We start from the raw sequence: 17,612 nt of genomic DNA, 5'->3' as shown, positions 1-17,612 counted from the left end.
AGTGGACGCCAAGATGAGAACAAGGAGAGGAGACACAGACCCACTCAAGCTGGAGTAAAACATCCAGGAGTCCAAAACAGGAGATGGACCTTAACTGCTGGACAACCCAAGAGGTCAATTTTGAGTTGAAAGCGACATGATCAGCAGATCAAAATCAACAACGCTGGACTGGATCGCTAAGGAAAAGGTGGAGTCTTAATTCGAGCTTTCACTTTCTCTGTAGAAAAGTTTTGTTAAGGAGAATTCAACAAAGTACTCCATATCTTTTGAAGCTATTAGGGTTAAAAGCACCATATGAAATACATATAAATGAAGGAAAGAGGATAATTTAGCTTAGTGTTTTTTTTTTTTTATTATTATTTCTATCCGTCTCCAGAGCACTTTCCAAACAGTCATTTGTGGTATGAAATTGAGATGCTCTTTAAAGAACATCTTGAATGGTCTCGACAGGGCTCTTAATTCACCAGCCAGGCGTTTATCTTATTTCTCCAGCTCTTTCTGAGAGGGAGCATTAAAGACTTCATTGATAGTGCTCTTGGGGGAGCGGGTAATATTTCTTATATGAAGTCTTGAAACTTTACAGCTGTTGACTGAAGGGAGAGAAAAGTGCCACATACATAAGAAAATGATGTTGAGCTGTTTCCAAGTGTGTGTCTGGACTAACACTGCGGTACAGCATTGAGGACGGCAGAAATGTTCACAGGGTGTGGACTGGTCGCTGGCCAGAACCAGTACCTGACCAGAGACGCTGTCAGGCCCCACCCAGGACTGGAGGTGAACAGACCGATGCAAATGGAGAATGGGACCTGCACTGCCTACCAGGGTCAGACTTACAGCAATGCTGCCCAGCCAGCAGTGGTCAATGTCACCAGCCCGCTGAAGCCAGCACCACTACCGGTCCCTCCCCCTGCCCTCAAACTAGGGCAGGAGGGGTTCAAGAAAGTCTGCCGAACTGAGGAAGACAGCCCCTGTCCCTTTCCAGGACTGGCCTCTGGGGTGCTGGAGATGCGCGTGAAGGAGGGAAGTAAGATCCGCAACTTAATGGGATTTGCCATGGCACGGATGCAGGGAGAGAAGGGTGTAAGTGGGGGAGGAGTGAGTGGTGGTGGACTGAGGCAGGTGGTCTTCACCGGGTCAGGTCGCGCAGTCACAAAGACCATCACCTGTGCTGAGATCATGAAACGAAAGGTGGGCTCTCTGCACCAGCTGACCAAACTCCGGTACAAGGTGGTCAAAGAGGTGTGGGAGAGTACTGAAGGGGGGTCATCTGAGATGACGGTGCACAGGACTGTGCCCTCCATCAGCATCCTTCTTTCCAAAGATCCCCTGGATCCCGAGGAACCAGGCTATCAACCTCCGGAGAGTCTCAGTGCACTGTGGGAGGAGAAAGAGGGTGTCGAATCTGCCTCGCAGACAGCATGTAAGAGACCTCTTGGACCTTTGCCATACAGCAGTTTCAGTCACAGTAAGAGAGTGTGTTTGGGGGAAGGAATCTCAGTCCTCCCTCCTCAATGACTGGCTGAACCGGTGTCAACCAGTGGAGAGGATTGAATCAGAGGAGTTCATCTGGCGCTGCCCTCCACTCAAGCACAATGCTGAGACAATCAGAACACTCACTCAGACAGAACAGTGCTTTCTCAGAAGAACTGAGTACCAATCCCAGCCTCCAGAGGTCAGTTTGCCTGGGACCTAAAAGCTCGCCTCTGTGCATATAGCATTTAAGGGATGTGTTTCTCGGCACGTCCAACGCGGTCTCTCACATCCACAAAAATGTGATGATGTGCGCTGCTGTCCTATAACATCTTTTACAGATTCACATCCCATTTCACACCGACGGAGAGAAAAAGCCATGTATTGCACAGGTTCCAGATTCCTGGTTGCAGTAAACTATCTACAGCCTGTGGACAAATTCATTTATTAGCATTATGTTCCAATCATCTCTATTCCTCAATGCTCTTAAGTGTAGTCTTTAAAAAAATGCACAAGGTAGACCCAAGAACATAAAATAAAAACAGCCTAAAGCCATTGATGATATGAGAAATGCAACACATACCAATTTTATTTGTCTGATTATTAACTCTCATGAAAACAAAATTAAATAAATTGTTTTTTTTTCCAATGGAATTTTTGTTTTGTATTTCATCTGTCTTACTCACACATCATTGAATTTGCAAAGCTCTGATTGAACAGAAAATCACAGTGTGCTGATCTTTTGATAAGAGTAACGGCAGTGAAATTTGTCTGTAGAAAAAGCTGATTTAATGACAAAGCTGTTGATAAGGCACAGCTCCTAAACCAACCCAGCCTGACAGAAATGCCGAGGGCAGAAATACAAGCACAGATTATCATTAAGATAACAACATAACATCACACAACACAGTGGAGAAAAGGATTAAAACTAGGCTTGACAGAGCTTCGCACTACACTGTTACTGCAAAATATGAAACCAAGGCAACGTGCTCCTTCCCCTCTCAGCCTATAGGCCTACCCACCCACAGTATCTATTGTATTGTACAGTCTACCTCTTCCGCTGTATAGTTCTACCATTTCTCAAGCAAAACAATATGCTGAACAGCGTGGTCTAAAAAGAGCCAAGTTTTCACAGAAACACCCTGCACTTGTACTTGACTGACATAATAAATGAAATGGCTGCAGACTTTCTCCAGCTTACATTTTTTTATGCATTGCCTCTCTGCATTCTCACACCATTTAGATACCATTTTAGTTGCAAAACAGGTTCCCCTGAGTAATTGCTGAAGCTTAACTGGATGCTGCAGACATGTTGCCGGCAACTGGATCAAAATCCAACTCTGAGCAGAATCAAGAGTGATAGAAAAAAAAAAAAAAGAAGGAGCATAGGTATTGAATTTTATGGATTAAAGATTTCTACACATATTTCTTGAAAGGTTGTCCTAAACAAGACAAACAAAATAAACCTTCCTGAGAATTTATTTTATCCAAATACTTGAGAACTTTTTCCACTTAATCAACCATGTCTTCTGGGGATAATAACTTAGACAAGTGGAACTTTGTCTGAAGCTTTTACTGTTGATCTTAATGAAAATCTGCAAACGCAGATATCGGCCTCCTAAAGTAAATTAATCAAAGTGACTTCTAACTGGTGAGACAGTTCTATTACAGCTTAAAATAGAGAAAGAAAGAGAATTCACTCCTATGGCATTTCTGTTCAAATTTGTCTTTCAAAGGAATACAAATAGTAATATTTCATACAGTGGTCAGCCAGCACTTTACCAGTCTATGGCAGACATTGTGAATAACCTCCCTCTCAATCCCATTAAATGAATCAGAGAGCAGCAGAGCACCCAAGGTTGAATAAGAAATGCTGCCACTGCAATACAGCACATATGTAGCAAACTGTGTGTCCTCGAGACTGCTGGAAGGTTATCACTTCAGGTCGTTGTTATCACAGAGTTAACAGCTTTCACCCAAGAGCCTATGGGACAGTCGGTCTGCGATACAGGTCAAAAAGATAATGCCGCTATAAGTAAATTTCAAATCGACCTGTTATCAAGCATTAAGAATTCTGGGCCAAGTGTAAAATGCAGTGGGTGTAATTAGGGATAACGGCATAGCGTACCTGAGTGAGAGAACAGATAAAACATACTGACAAAAGCATTATCCTGGAGCTAAATCCAATGTGGCCGGCACGAAATAGCATGGTGGAGGAGTCAACAAAGTGCATTATAAGAATGTGGACAAGGTTATTCAAAAGCTGAGAGTCCATTTTGCCAATAACATTTGTTTTCAAAGTGCAGTCAAGGTGGATTTGGAGAAGATACAGGCCTAGGCCTTAAATTCACTATGTGAGAATGCACACAGTGTTTGAAGCACTTTCTCTTTCTATGTAACAGAATAAATAGAGAAAAACTGGTAAGCTTGCTTTCAGTACCAATCAAATTACCCATATCTTCAATCCTGAAGGAGAAGTCAAAAGCAGATGGGACATATTAACGATTATTTGGATCAGCTTTTGGTGTTTTTTTGTTGTGGTAACTGATAATGCAGCAGACTTAAAGAATTGTAATTGTAGAAAGAATGACATTGTTTAAGTACAATTTGGATTATTTTTAAATAACTTCAAAATGGTAATGCAGAGAAATCCCTATTTTGGCTTTTAAACACTTAGAAATATCTCACGAAATAGTTACTAAGCTATTAAATCTTTGAAGAAGGACAACATTATGTCCAGACTGACCAATCACAGTTATATATCACGGCGGACATAACAGTAACCTTCTGTTTACCAAAGCCAATAACTACATGCACTGAATGTGAATAAATTCATTTTGAAGTTAACATAATGAAAGTGTTGGCACTCCATTTTTCCCTTCTCTGCTGCTGCAGCAGATGAGAGTGAGGTCTCTGGGATGGCGTGGGAGTTCGCTATCTCCCAGCCTCCAGATGGCTCCGTCTTCTCTTATCTAGAAGAATGGGTGCTGCCTCAATTTTTCAACTCGCCTTATCTGGGAATCCTTTAAATTGAATATTTACTGGGCCTATGTTTTCTGCCTGTGTTAGCCTCTGAAGCCGACATTCCTCTTGCTTGTCGAGACAGGGCAAAAGGTTTTTCTCACTTATACACTCTCTTTGTCTGCCTTGTCAAGTAATGGGACAGTGATTGATTATGTGATTGCCAGGAGAGAATGGAAGGTTAAGCAGTTAGGCAGAGAGAATTGGAGACATATTAACGAATGGCCACAGAGGGAATACATTCAACAATAGAAATGCACGTTACCCAAACATGACAACAGGCAGACCTCCATTTTATGTCAGAGTCAAATAGATTAAATTAATCACACTGCGAACAGTCTATTGTTTTCTGCACAGTGTACACTAGAGGTTAAGAGAACACTTAAGCAGCCATTGAAAACATCTTATTGCAATATGACTAGCTGTGGTCTATCTGCATAAACAAGCCGTGCCACAGCTACTCCCTGGTAAGTGTCTGGAAATGTCTTTTCAAAACCATTTTGTGAAATGCCTCCATGTTGGATTAATCAGCGCAGCTGAGGATGTAATTGCTGTGCTGAAGTCAAAGCTGTAAGAGCAGATAATGAACACTGACTACAAGGCTGCCAGAATCCAGGCCAAAAGAAATGAGAAGTTCAGGGACCAAAATGTCTTTAGCATTCTTTTAGAGAGGCCCTGATAGAAAATGAAGGCACACTGTATTTACACTAAATAATTTACACTAAAAGACTATTCTCCAAAAAAAAAAAACGAATGAAAAAAAACATCACCTATGCCTCAGTGGATACTAACGTGGAATTTGGTAGCAGCAGCAGCAGCTGTTAGAATTTAATAGGAAACTGGATCAAAATTACATTTGCTTTAAGGATATCGCTCTCAAATTCTTTAAATTATCTATGCATTTATATATTTAATAACATGTATACATCTGTCAGTTCTCTGGATTATGTAGGCATTGATTAATTTTCTGTTATGATGGGTGGGCTTACAAAGGTGAAGGAAACCAACAAAGGTTTGCTCTGACTTTTGCTGCCCTCTGGTGGACAGATAAGCTCAAAGTCTGCAAAAGGAAAAGGTACATATCCTTGCTCAAGGTTTGCACAACCAAACTGAATGATCACAAAACACACAACAATTTTCTGATGAACTTATTATCATGTTTGAAGAATATAACACATTACTTTACAGCAAGCAAATGGCAGGTGTTGGCCATGCTATTTTTTTATCATTTAATGGCAGTGACAGTAATACTGGCATACTGAAATGTTGCTTTTTTCACCTGCTTTAATTTCACCTAAAAAGACTACACTATACCCTTTTTTTATCAACAGTCCCTTCCCCTCACAATTATGAGAGCACCTCAGACTCAATTAGTTTTAAGAATTCAAAGTATAAAAGAGGTCACCTTTATTATGCAAAGCACTTCTAGTGATGTACTCTGTCAAAGGTACTGATGAGAAACAGAAAAGGCTACGTTTAGATATTTGTGAAACAAAGCAAGAATGGAAAGACACCCATGCACACAAACACTTGCAAACAAATGAATAAACCCTTGGTCAGGTTTTGCCCTCTGACCCTTTATGAAAAATATGCCCATGTACAATAATAAGGGGAATATGGGGAAAGTGCAATTCTACTGTGTTTAATATGATGACTCAACTGTTCTAAAATACTGGCTGCGCTCAGAAGTGAAAACATGTCAAGTGTTATGTGCAGCGCTCCTGGGTTGGATATTAACATTCCTTAGTCATCTACTGAGCACTAGCAGTGATGAACAACTCCTGCCTGTAGGTGTTTTCTGTGTAATTGGATCCCCCTTTCCAGTGTGATCAATATAATCATTGAAAAGTAGGAGCAGTGGTTTTCTTAAGCATCTTACATTTGAAACAGCACGGAGCTAAAGAGCCTTCTACAAGCTGTCCGACAGCTTTGAAGATTATACAATGTTACACTGTATATACAACAGCTATTAAAAGGGCAGCCACTGAATAGTTTTTCTTCCCAGAGGTACTCATAATTACAAATACAAGTTCACAGCGAAACCTTGCCTGGCAACAAAGACTAGACTCTTGCCTTTATTATTCAGATTGCTTGGTTTAAAGTATTTGTTTTAGGATTTTTCTTTAATACAGAGTTTCTGCAGGGTTCACAAAGTTAAATGTAAGTTGGTCTAAGACTTTTCTAATAATACTGGGCAGCAGAAAATGGACGAATGGACTAAACATTTAAAAATTAGTAATTTCATGTAGTTTTTACTAAAATTTGATTCCTGTCCATTAAGCTGTGATGAGCTTCCTAGCTACTGTTGCCAGCAGTAGTGATAGGAGACTGTCCTGGAAAAGAAAAGTGAGCCCATAGGTCATCTGTGCAAGTAGCTTATTACAACCCATAGTTAGGTTTTATTGTTAAACAACCTCTAGCAGATGTAGTAATTATGATGGGACCAAAGAAGGAAGTAGGTGATGTTGTACACAGAACGTTAGAAGGAAGTCAGGGTCGACAGAGGGACTGGCAAAACACAGGACATTCACACAGGACACAATTGTTTTCCATTTCAAACCGAAAGTCATGACAGTTACTTTTAATCGACCGTTCCACAACCAGAACCACGTTTATTATTCTAACCATGACAAATGGCCAATGACCCTCAGGTTGGAGAAGTCGTTGGGTGACAGTGTTTGCTACAGGTCTGATGGTACTTCTCCACAAAAAAGGGACCAAACAATCGACTGTCGCAGCAATCCTTCTTTTTGTTTATACATGTGCAATGTACTCCCAACAGCCCACAATCATCCAAAAACACTTTCTAAAGCCTTCATATACATTGGAGGGGAAGTGGCTTAGCTGTAGCTACTAAGAGGGACAGACAAAGGCAGCATTTAGGATCAAAGACTCCACTATAGTATTGTAGAACTGATCTTCTGTTTGAAGTTTAGCAGTGTAAACACAAATAAGACTAACTACATGGAAAGCTGAGTATTTTATATCAAAAGTAAAATGATAGTGTCTGCAATAATAAATTCTCCACGGGACAACTGTAATTTTCAACAGAATACTGACTGAAAATTAATTTTAATCATTTCAGCATTTACATTAATTAAAGAATTAACTTTTTATATGACTTTGTGAATCTGATTTATTAGCTGTTCCAAAATGACCAAAAATTAGTATTAGTGGTGGCAAGAAAAAAAAAAAAAAACCTGAGGTTTTTTTTCTCAGGGTCATTCAAAGTGCCCCTCTATGAAGCTATCTCTGCACTGTTTTATTTGGGGCTTTAAAGAAAAACATCTACAAAATCAATTTTCTGCAGGGATTTACTGGATAGTGACCTAACCCCTGCACACATGCTTTGTACCACATTATTTAAAACAAGTACATCAGCCTGTAACACTAATAATAAGAATCTGGCTCAAGCTCCCTCATCGACCCGTGAAGACTCACTTTACCGTGAGGGACTTTTATCTCTTGTATTGCCAGTCACACTCCAAGCCAAGGTCGGCAATATGACTAAATGATTTGGTTAATTTGAATTCAAACAGTGTCAGCTGGGGGTCCACTCCGCGCAGTGGGTGGATTGGCAGAGTAATATCAACATAGTTGTGATTACTCCATTGAAGCAGTAGGGTGCTCCAATCAGAGCCGAATCACTCTCCTCATTACAGACTACAAGGCCAAATCTCAGTGGGTGGACCACAGAATCAGGCTTCGCATCTTCCCACTGAAATTAATTGAAATTCATTTGTGGCACCCTGATGCACCCCATCACTACCAGACTCATTCACATTTGCACAATCCACCCTGGATTCATCCAGCACAAGCACAATTCAAGTTTGAGTGAATGTAAAAGCAGATGCTGTATTGTGAGGTCTGGACCTCTGCATTCAGCCCAGCTTGTTAGCTGCGGTTCACAGTATCACATGCATCTTTAAAGGAATGATTCTAAAGGCAAAGTAATCTGACCAAGGTACTGCTCCAGATGAGTGATTCCTGAAATGATCTAACTCCTCTTGAACAAACACAGAGACTCAAGGTTTGGGGCAGCAATAACTGACAGCCGAACACATTTCCAAATTTTGTAGTGAATACCTCTCATGTATTTGGACTAATGGTTTAGTAAAAGTCAACAGATTGCAGATGGTAACAAGATTAGGCTGTCTTGCCCACATGATGCACTCTATTTACATCAACGCAAGGATCCCATGTAGCTTGCAACACTAACAGTCTGAAGACATTTGTTCCAACCAAATACAACAGCAACAGACAGATAACTGGCACGTTTTTATCCATACATGAGGAACTAATACACTGCAGGCCTACATGGTTGCCATCCTTGTTTTGCAGCACATGAAGTGAACAGTCTGCTACAATGCACTCAAGGAATACACACTACACACCACAGACTAAAGTTTTCCTCTCTCTGAAGCAAACCAAAGTACTATTCAAGGAAAAAAAACAACAAACACATTAACAGCTAATGCATTCACCATTTCCACTGCTACTCTTAAGCTCTCTTAAACTATTAAGGCCTCCTCCTCTTTCACTTAACACTAAAGAACCAAACTCTTGCAAATACTGTACCGAACCTGTCAAAGCTTGGTTACAGGCTATACCATGGACAGCATTTTAGGGGCCTAAAAATAACCAGTATCTAATAACTATAAAAGATAAATGCACTCTTACCTTGAGATCCTGTTCTTGACCTGTTCTGTTGTAAAGTCCAAAGGTCAAACTCCAAACTTTTCTGGAGGCAGACAGACAGACACCACCACACCTTAGTTTATGAGCAGGTATAGACCACCATCCCCTGGAAGCACAGTTATTTGTTTCTTTACTGTTTTTACTGTAAAGAACAGGATGAGCTTATAATCATCAGGGTAAAAAGAATTGCAACTCTCTCGACCTTGTTCACATGTATTGTAGCTAATCTTTCAGCAGACCTTACCATTCAAAGCAAACTTTAACACTTACCCCTGTTTTGATGGCTTTCAGATTCTTAAATCCTTACTGAGTTCAGCCCTAAGTAAAAAAAAAGAATTTCTCCTCACTTTACAAAAATAAGAGTGGAGTTTTAATTTGTCTCAAACGCTTAAGACAAGGACGGAAACAGGACAAGGACTAAAAGCAAAGACAAGCTAAAGCTATTCATTATCTCTATATTTTTGAGGTTCTTATGTATATAAAATATTACCGAATTATAGCAGTTATCTTTTTCTTTCGACTTACAAATTTCCAAGGCCAATGTTTTCACCAGGAGTAACTTCCGTGTGCCATTTTTTTTGGGAACCATGGGAAGCAGCCTGAAAATCTGGACAACAGTTTTGAAGAGACGGATTTTTAAAGGTTGAGGTGTTGTCAACCGAGATAAGTCTTATAACGAATAAATTATTTTACAGGATGCAAACGTGGTGACCGAGTGACTCGGTTTTGCAATCAGTAAAAACGTGTCAAAAACAAAAACACCTGGCTTAGTCAACCAATGAGACTTATGAGACTTTACCGTAGACATCTGGCCAGCAGATGGCAACATCAAATCCATGTCTCAACGGTGCTTTCATCTGCTCCTCGTAAGTTCCCAACATCTAGAGAAGCAACTAAGTGAAATAGCCACTTTACAACTAACAAACCTTCAGGCTTTGAAAGTGAAGTAGGGACAGTAAAGTCCATCTAGAGCTAGAGGCCGTAAAATGTAGTAATTGCTGAATAACACGAAATAAACTCGTTAAAATTCCCAATTTATAAATGTTTTTTTTCCCCGACTGGACCTGAATGCAGCAACCGGCATAGCTGCCAGTTTTGTATAGGTTTGCTCTACATTTGTCTGAGGGCGTAGAGCTCGAAACTTCGTAGTTTGTATGCAGTTGTTCAACAAAGTCGTCAACAAGTAGCTTTTGACCAATCTGCCTGGTGAGTCTGTTGTGTCTGTGCGTGTGTGTGTTTAAGTGAATTCTTTCCTGATGTTAAATAGATAAGATGTCTTAGTGAAATTGTTTTACTATCCAGTGCAAATTTTCACGTCTCTTTCCGTGTGTTTCTGTGTTAAAGAGAAGTGAGAATACATCATCACATCACACCTTGGGGCTTTGTTATCTCGCCAGATCTATAGTGTAATATATTGCCAGCAGGTGTTAGAATAAGCACTGTGGTGTGAAGCCTTAAATCTTTAATGGTGCCACCATGTGTTATTTTTAGCTGTCACTGTAATATTTTGTGTCTCTTTTCTTTTGTTATCAGATACATGTAAAAGTGTGTTTTCTCTCTTCAGAATATGCTTTCAAGGAAAACTGTAACAAGTGCTCCATGCAGCTTTTGCGTGCAGTCCCTCAGGCATCTGCTGGTACTCTCCTCTCTATGTCATTTCATATGTGGATACTCTGAGAGAGACAGAGTACATGAGTTGATGTCCAAATATCCTCTTATTGATGGGTAAAGAATGTTTGATGTCTTGCCTACAGAAGTTACATTGATAGAAATAAATGAATGAAATCAGATTAAAATACTCGTCCATCCTGTCCACCCCACTTTCCTTGCACCCTTTCTCTCCGTCTGTTAGTCATAATGACCTTGCTCTCAAACTGAGGATACTACACAACAATCGCCTGAGTCAAATTGACCTTCATAATGTCAGCAAAGTGGCCACCGACATCAGCCGCCTCCAAGCAGGCCACGTACAGGCACAGGTACCGCCTCATTATTTAATGAGTCTTTTATTTCTGACACTGGCCTCTTAAAGGGTGTGGATTACACCAAAGAATAGCCTGGTAAAAGTACGCAGTGGCTTTATGACTAAGTTTGTGTTGTGGAGGGATCAAACCTAGAATGACAGACAAATGTCTGTCCTTCACTCTTGAGTCATTCCCCTCTCCCTTTGTCAGATGTTTGCAGTCTACGTGATGTGTGGGGCTCAGGAGAAGGATGCTGTGAGGCTGACCCTGGAACAAATAGATGTGGTCAGACGCATGTGCACTGAGTACAAGGACTTTGAACTGGTCACATCTGCACAGGGTATACTACACCTCAAAATGGGATAACAGTTATGTACAAAAACCCCATAGAGACAAGAAGAATGATTGATGAGAAAAAGTTATTTACAATCAGTTATCTAATTATGATTCACTGTGGTTTCAAGGATGGAATTTTATTAAAAAAAACACAAAAAAAAAACAAAGCTGAAAATTATAAGGATCTATGCATCATAATGAGAAGTTAATTACTTGTGAAGAATGTTATACTCGCTCTCACAAGTAATTATAACACAAAAACAAACTGCTACTTTATTCAAAAGATGCTGAATTTCCTGTTTGGCAAGATTAAAACGTATAGTTGCTTAGTGCTTAGGAACAAAACACACTTTTCCACATTTCACTGGCTTGTACTGAATGTTAGCTTTTATCTGAATTAACGACAATGCAACCTTAAAATAGCCACTGGCTGTTGGCTTGACTGGAGGCATTAATGTCAAATAATGTGTGTCTGTCACTGCAGAGCTGAAGAATGCTGAGATGAGGCATAAGATAGCATGTCTGATAAGTATAGAAGGGGGGCACTCGATTGACAGCAGCCTGCCAGCCCTGCGGATGTTTTACCAACTCGGAGTCCGCTCCATGGCCCTCACACATACCTGCAATACACCCTGGTAATTAAGATAATCATTCTGATTGTTATATCTTAACTAGAATACTAAATGGGACTAAAAATGACTTTTTTCGCATTTAAAATATATAACTCAACGCACATGCACACTCAAGGTAGAGTTTTTTTGTTTTTGTTTTTTTAGTGCTCGGAATAGGGCAATACAGGATCTCAATCTCGGATACAAACACAGAGTATTTTAAAATTATATGTCCTTTAACAGACGCACCTGCAGCCATGCTGGGTAATACTGCACAATATTTTTTGTCCAGATTTTCGCCCACGTGCTTTGCTCAGACCTGTGTAGAGCTATGTCTTTACCGCTGAAACTTTTGAAGTCTGAATGGAAATGGTCAAACATGTTTACATTTTTTAGCACCCCATGCAAATTAACCTATATTTGAACCTCTCTGAAACTTCACAATGCAAATAGCTGAATGTGCCCCAGCCAAATGAAAAATACAGCAGCCCCATTCAGATGCCCCAAATATGACAATGTTTAGATATTTCAGATTTTCTGATACACAAGGTTTTCCTGATTTCTGGTTTTGACAATATTATTTTTTCAATGCAGGGCAGAATCATCCTCAAACCTTTACAGTGTCTATCGAAGACAGAATAACAGCCTGACACACTTTGGGGAGGTAAAGATAATCTGCTCTTTTAATTCATTTAAGTAGCCACTCTCACTTTTTAGAGTTAATTACTGTAACTATATCTGTATTATGTGTATGTGCATTGTTATGTATTGGCCAACAAACATGAAAAAATGTTTACTTACTTTTATTCTTCTTTATAGTAACAGTAGAAACAGCAGTTATTGCAGCTGTTGTTGTTTTCATAGTGTTGAGGATATGATCATTTTTAGGGCCTTTAGACACTCCAGTAATGGATTGTGCTGAAGGAACTGGACCTTGTTATCATTAAAGTTGCTTAATGCTGTGCAGACTAAATGTTCTCTTGACAAGGGGCTGTTTACAGAGAAACTGCCGTAAACCAAATTGGACCTTCACCATGTCATTTTTTAGTACAGTAATTCTGTTGTACAACATTAACAGCTTATTTTAAAATGACAAACATCTTTATACTGTGTTTTCTATTCAGTCAGCTCACTCATCAGCAGCATGTAGAACTTCCTTGATTGCTATCTGCGTGAGAGTTTTTATGCGTGTATGTGCAACCATCCCCTGCTGAACTGACTTCCTTTCCATGATACTGTAAATAGCTGTTTAAATGGTTTTTGAATGTGTTTTCGAGGCTGTGGTGGAGGAGATGAACAGACTGGGAATGATCGTGGACCTTTCCCACACTTCTTGGGACACAGCCTTGGCTGTGCTGAACCATTCCAGAGCTCCTGTTATTTTTAGCCATTCATCCTCCTACTCCATCTGTAAGCACAGCCGCAACGTACCTGACTGGCTGCTGCACAGGCTGGTGAGAAAACCAATTTTCCGAGTGATTAATTGCCTGTTTCGTTGTTTGATTAAATGGCTATCTTATAAATCAAGTCACTGATTAATTTATTTCAATTATAATTTTTATTTATACCTCTGACCAGGAACATGCAATGTATTTTCTTTTGTTAGATTTTTGTGTATCAACAGGATCAAAAATGTATGAACAGATGTACACCATGAAGCAGTTATTCTATTTCTGCTAATAACAGTCAGTGAAAATCATTCTACATCCTGAGGAAATATTTGCAGGGCATAACAATCATGTTTGCTTCCTACCACTTTCCTGGATGAAATTTCAGATTTTCTGCACATCAGCTGTACTTTGCAGCTTTTTTGGTTTGTAGCAGTCAGTTTACTGTGTGGTACAGGGTTTCCAGCATAAAATGATAAGGCCAAGGTGATGATTCACAGACTGAAAACAAAAACATACCAACTGGTAGAAGCCACTAACCATGGGTGGTTTTTCTCAGGCATTATGTACGCACTTCAAGTAAGACACAAAACTTTTATGAGACAGATCTACAGTGTGTACTTCCTGTGTTCTTTAGCTGATTTTGCTGCTTGGTGCTGTGGATGAAACATGCAGTAAACTGCTCTATCTTGGCTGTTATAAGGTTGATGATCAAGGAATCACACCTCAGTGTACTATTTAACTCTTTGTGAAGCCAAGTCTCAGCTTACTAACAACAGTATCAATATAATTTTTGTACTATGTACTTGTGATATTTCCCCCTCACTTTCCCACAAGTCTTCTTCTGAATATCCCTTTAAACCACCATGAGTCTGTGTCCCTACTCAGCTTTAGTTGTTTGTACTAACTCAACACTAACCTCTTCATTTTTCCCCACTTGATTTTAGAAAGTCTGTTTATACAAGCTGTACTTTGCTTAGCACACTTTTTTTTTCATAATTTATCCAACATTATGAGACATTTCGTCCCATGTCAGGTTACAAAGATTTGATCAAGTTCTCTCTGTTGCTTTTTAACACAACTTACCAGTAATATATATGGTTAAAGATATAATTACCTCTTGTCTTACCTGGTAATATCATCAGTGGTCAGGAGTAGCATTTAGCCTTAAGTGTTTCCTATGAAGTGAAAACTCCCAAGCTCAGTGTACTGTGCTCCATTCTAAATGTTTGTCTCAGTGTAGAATTAGAAACATTCATGGAGCATGTACAAGGAGTTGAAGCACAGTGAAATCCTCCTGCCTCCCAGCTAAAATCCTTAAAATCCAGTGTGTTTTTAATTTGCCTGTTAATGCACATTAGGCTCGTACAATATATCAGCCTGTTGGTGTAGCATGGAAAAATGATGAAGACCTAATGTCAGTAAATGAAAGAAATATGGATATATTTGGATGGATATAAAACATACCAGTATTTTATATTATATGAAATATTGTCTATATTTCCCTCATTCAACCTCAGCGCAACTCTGGTCCCTCTCGTTTGCAGACATGTTTCTCATTATTCCGCAGATTTCTGTGGGTGTGTGCAGCACAACAGGCTGGCGAGTTTACTGCAGCACAGGGTTACAGGGTGTTAGACAAGTATAACCCTGATGTTTACTGCTTCTACCACAACCACCAAATGTAAATGAGATAGAAATGTAGGTCATTTGTGTTTGAAAAATGTATTCATACATAGCTTATTTTAGTCTTGTATGCTTCTCTGTGCATGTCTTTTTTTTCTAGACTTGACAATGAGACGTGTGTTGTGTTTCAGAAAAAGAACCGAGGGCTGATCATGGTGAATCTCTACAGCAAATTCATTTCCTCCAGCGACAAGGCTAACATCTCTCATGTGGCTGGTGACGCATCCATTTTGAGTCCTTTTTTCATATATATATTTAATATATTTCAGTTGATTTATTATTCCACATGGCTTTTACAGACCATTTTGATCACATTAAGGAGTTGATTGGAGCTGAGTCGATAGGAATCGGAGGGGATTTTGAAGGTGCTGCAAGGTAAGAAATATTCACTTGCAAACATAGAATACAAAGAGCTAGAATCACTAAGTCAAAGGCAAATGGAAGTACAGCTTGCGAGCAGCACATCCACAGTACTGAAGTTGCTTTAGTGCTTCTAGGTATTCTATGACTGGGATGGATGTTAATCTTAAGAGACACAACTTACATACACACACTCACAAAAACCAAACAAAGCTGTAGTGCCAGTAGGGTAGGCTCCCTGGTGCTCTTCAGACAGCATATTTCAGAGGTTGTTCTTGAACCAGATTAATTGTGTGCTTTTGTTAGCCTGTCATCATATCAACAATTTGGCTCTCTCAGCTGTCAACGGACTGAAAATGGTAAAAATCAATAACTTTGTGCTGCTGACAGGCACAAAGAAAACAAATCTGCAGCTGTAGAATGATGGGCATCGAATCTGTTTTATTCCCTATGTACAAACGCAATCAATTCCAAACAGAAATGTCACATAATAAATATTATTGAAGTGCTTAGGGTGTTTACTACTGTGGTTATTTATTTATAATGATAAATAATGCATTAAGTAACACCCAAACTGTCAGAAATCAGTGATGTCTATTGCCAAATAAATATCTGTGAGTAAAAATGTGTTTTTGTTAACAGCTTTCCTCAGGGGTTAGAGGATGTGTCAAAGTATCCTGCTCTGATACAGGAACTGCTACAGAGGAACTGGACTGAGAATGAGTTGGCTGATGTCCTTCGAAGGAACTTCCTGCGAGTGTTCGAGGAGGTGGAGCGGGTGAGCTGGGAGATTTATATATTTTATGTCAAAGTTCAGCTTTCCTTGATTTTTAAAAAAGGGTACGTAGGTAACTGAAAAGCATATTTGCACGTCATGTCATGGCCAAAGAAGTGCTTCAGCTGTAGAGAATGATAAGTAAGTGAAGGATATTTATAAAACATTGGACCATAAACAGCATTTTTAAACTCCATCCAAAATAAAATTTTCAGATCCAACTGTAGTCTTGTTGACCTTGTAAGAATAATAAAATGCTTCCTTTGCACTGCAAGTTTAAAAGATATTCTCCGAACTAATTCAAACCCTGAAGCGTTTTATATATTCCCTCACTCTCTTGTCTCACTGTATTTCCCATAGGTTCGTGATGAGTTAAGTTTGAACCCACCCAGTGAGGTCCAGATTCCTGTAGAGGAGGTTCAGAACCCCTGTAGGCTGGTCCTTAGACCTCCTGACCCAAGACTGCTACCCTCTGACCAGAGTTCCTCCTCCAGAGCCCAACAGGGACCAACAGGTCTGCTGATCCTGGCTATAGTTCTGCTGCTTTCCAGCCTATTTATTATTGAATGAAAATTTAGAAATTCAGTTAAGCTACACCTTCTTTTAAAGTGCCTTATTTTTTTATAAGTAAGGAGAGCTTAATGAGTTTGCTGTAGTCATTTTAAGTCATCACAGCACTCCACAGGTCAGTAAAGATAAGAGGAGGCGAATCACTTTCTTACCACCAATCCAAAAAAAAAAGCATTCAAAATGTAGCCCCATTTGGGAGGTAATTTAAATGCCAACTTCTTTATGTACAGTATGCTTTATATACAGATTGAATATACAGAACATCAGTAAAGCACTTTACTATTCATCTTGTAATTTATTTATTAGATATTTAATTCGTTGCTACATTTGTTGTACCTCTACTGACATCATCTCTAGTAGAGTAATGTAACAACTGGAGGTGAGTCCAGTTAAGCTGCATTTAAGCGTACAATCCAACACTATCATATCTCTCACAAATTATTTATTGCTGTAATAGTATTGTATAAAAGGTTTCAACAAAATTGTACATGAGAGGTGGTTAACGAACAGATGGTCCTTTTATTTGATCTTACAGCTTAATAAAATATTGTGAAAATGAACAAAACATAGTGTATATTTTAGTGTGTATGTGCTATTTAGCCAAGCAGACAGCTGTCCTAATTAAAACCAGATCTTTAACCCAGAACAGCAGTTATTTAAAGCAACAGTGTGAAAACCTGCTTCGTTCAGATTCTGAATCAATACTGTATTGGCAACAAAGTTGATAGGAATT

General features: G+C 39.4%; 2 protein-coding genes across 2 annotated transcripts; both read left to right on the top strand.

Annotated features, from left to right (window-relative positions):
- The first annotated feature begins 693 nt into the window (after positions 1-693).
- LOC121182152 lies at positions 694-4,499 on the top strand. Its single transcript, XM_041038513.1, has 2 exons — positions 694-1,420; positions 4,366-4,499. Exons 1-2 carry the CDS (start codon positions 694-696, stop codon positions 4,497-4,499), a joined length of 861 nt encoding a protein of 286 aa, XP_040894447.1.
- Positions 4,500-10,311: 5,812 nt separating this feature from the next.
- dpep2 (dipeptidase 2) lies at positions 10,312-17,088 on the top strand. Its single transcript, XM_041050865.1, has 11 exons — positions 10,312-10,395; positions 10,754-10,914; positions 11,042-11,168; positions 11,364-11,493; positions 11,974-12,124; positions 12,695-12,764; positions 13,378-13,554; positions 15,306-15,390; positions 15,474-15,549; positions 16,177-16,312; positions 16,670-17,088. Exons 2-11 carry the CDS (start codon positions 10,757-10,759, stop codon positions 16,877-16,879), a joined length of 1,320 nt encoding a protein of 439 aa, XP_040906799.1. The 5' UTR covers positions 10,312-10,395; positions 10,754-10,756; the 3' UTR covers positions 16,880-17,088.
- The last annotated feature ends 524 nt before the right edge of the window (positions 17,089-17,612 follow it).

This window comes from Toxotes jaculatrix, chromosome 1 (assembly GCF_017976425.1).
Source record: "Toxotes jaculatrix isolate fToxJac2 chromosome 1, fToxJac2.pri, whole genome shotgun sequence".
NCBI classification, from domain to species: Eukaryota; Metazoa; Chordata; class Actinopteri; family Toxotidae; genus Toxotes; species Toxotes jaculatrix.
The sequence above is the reverse complement of the archived record's forward strand: the minus strand, read 5'-3'. Positions and strand labels throughout refer to the sequence as shown.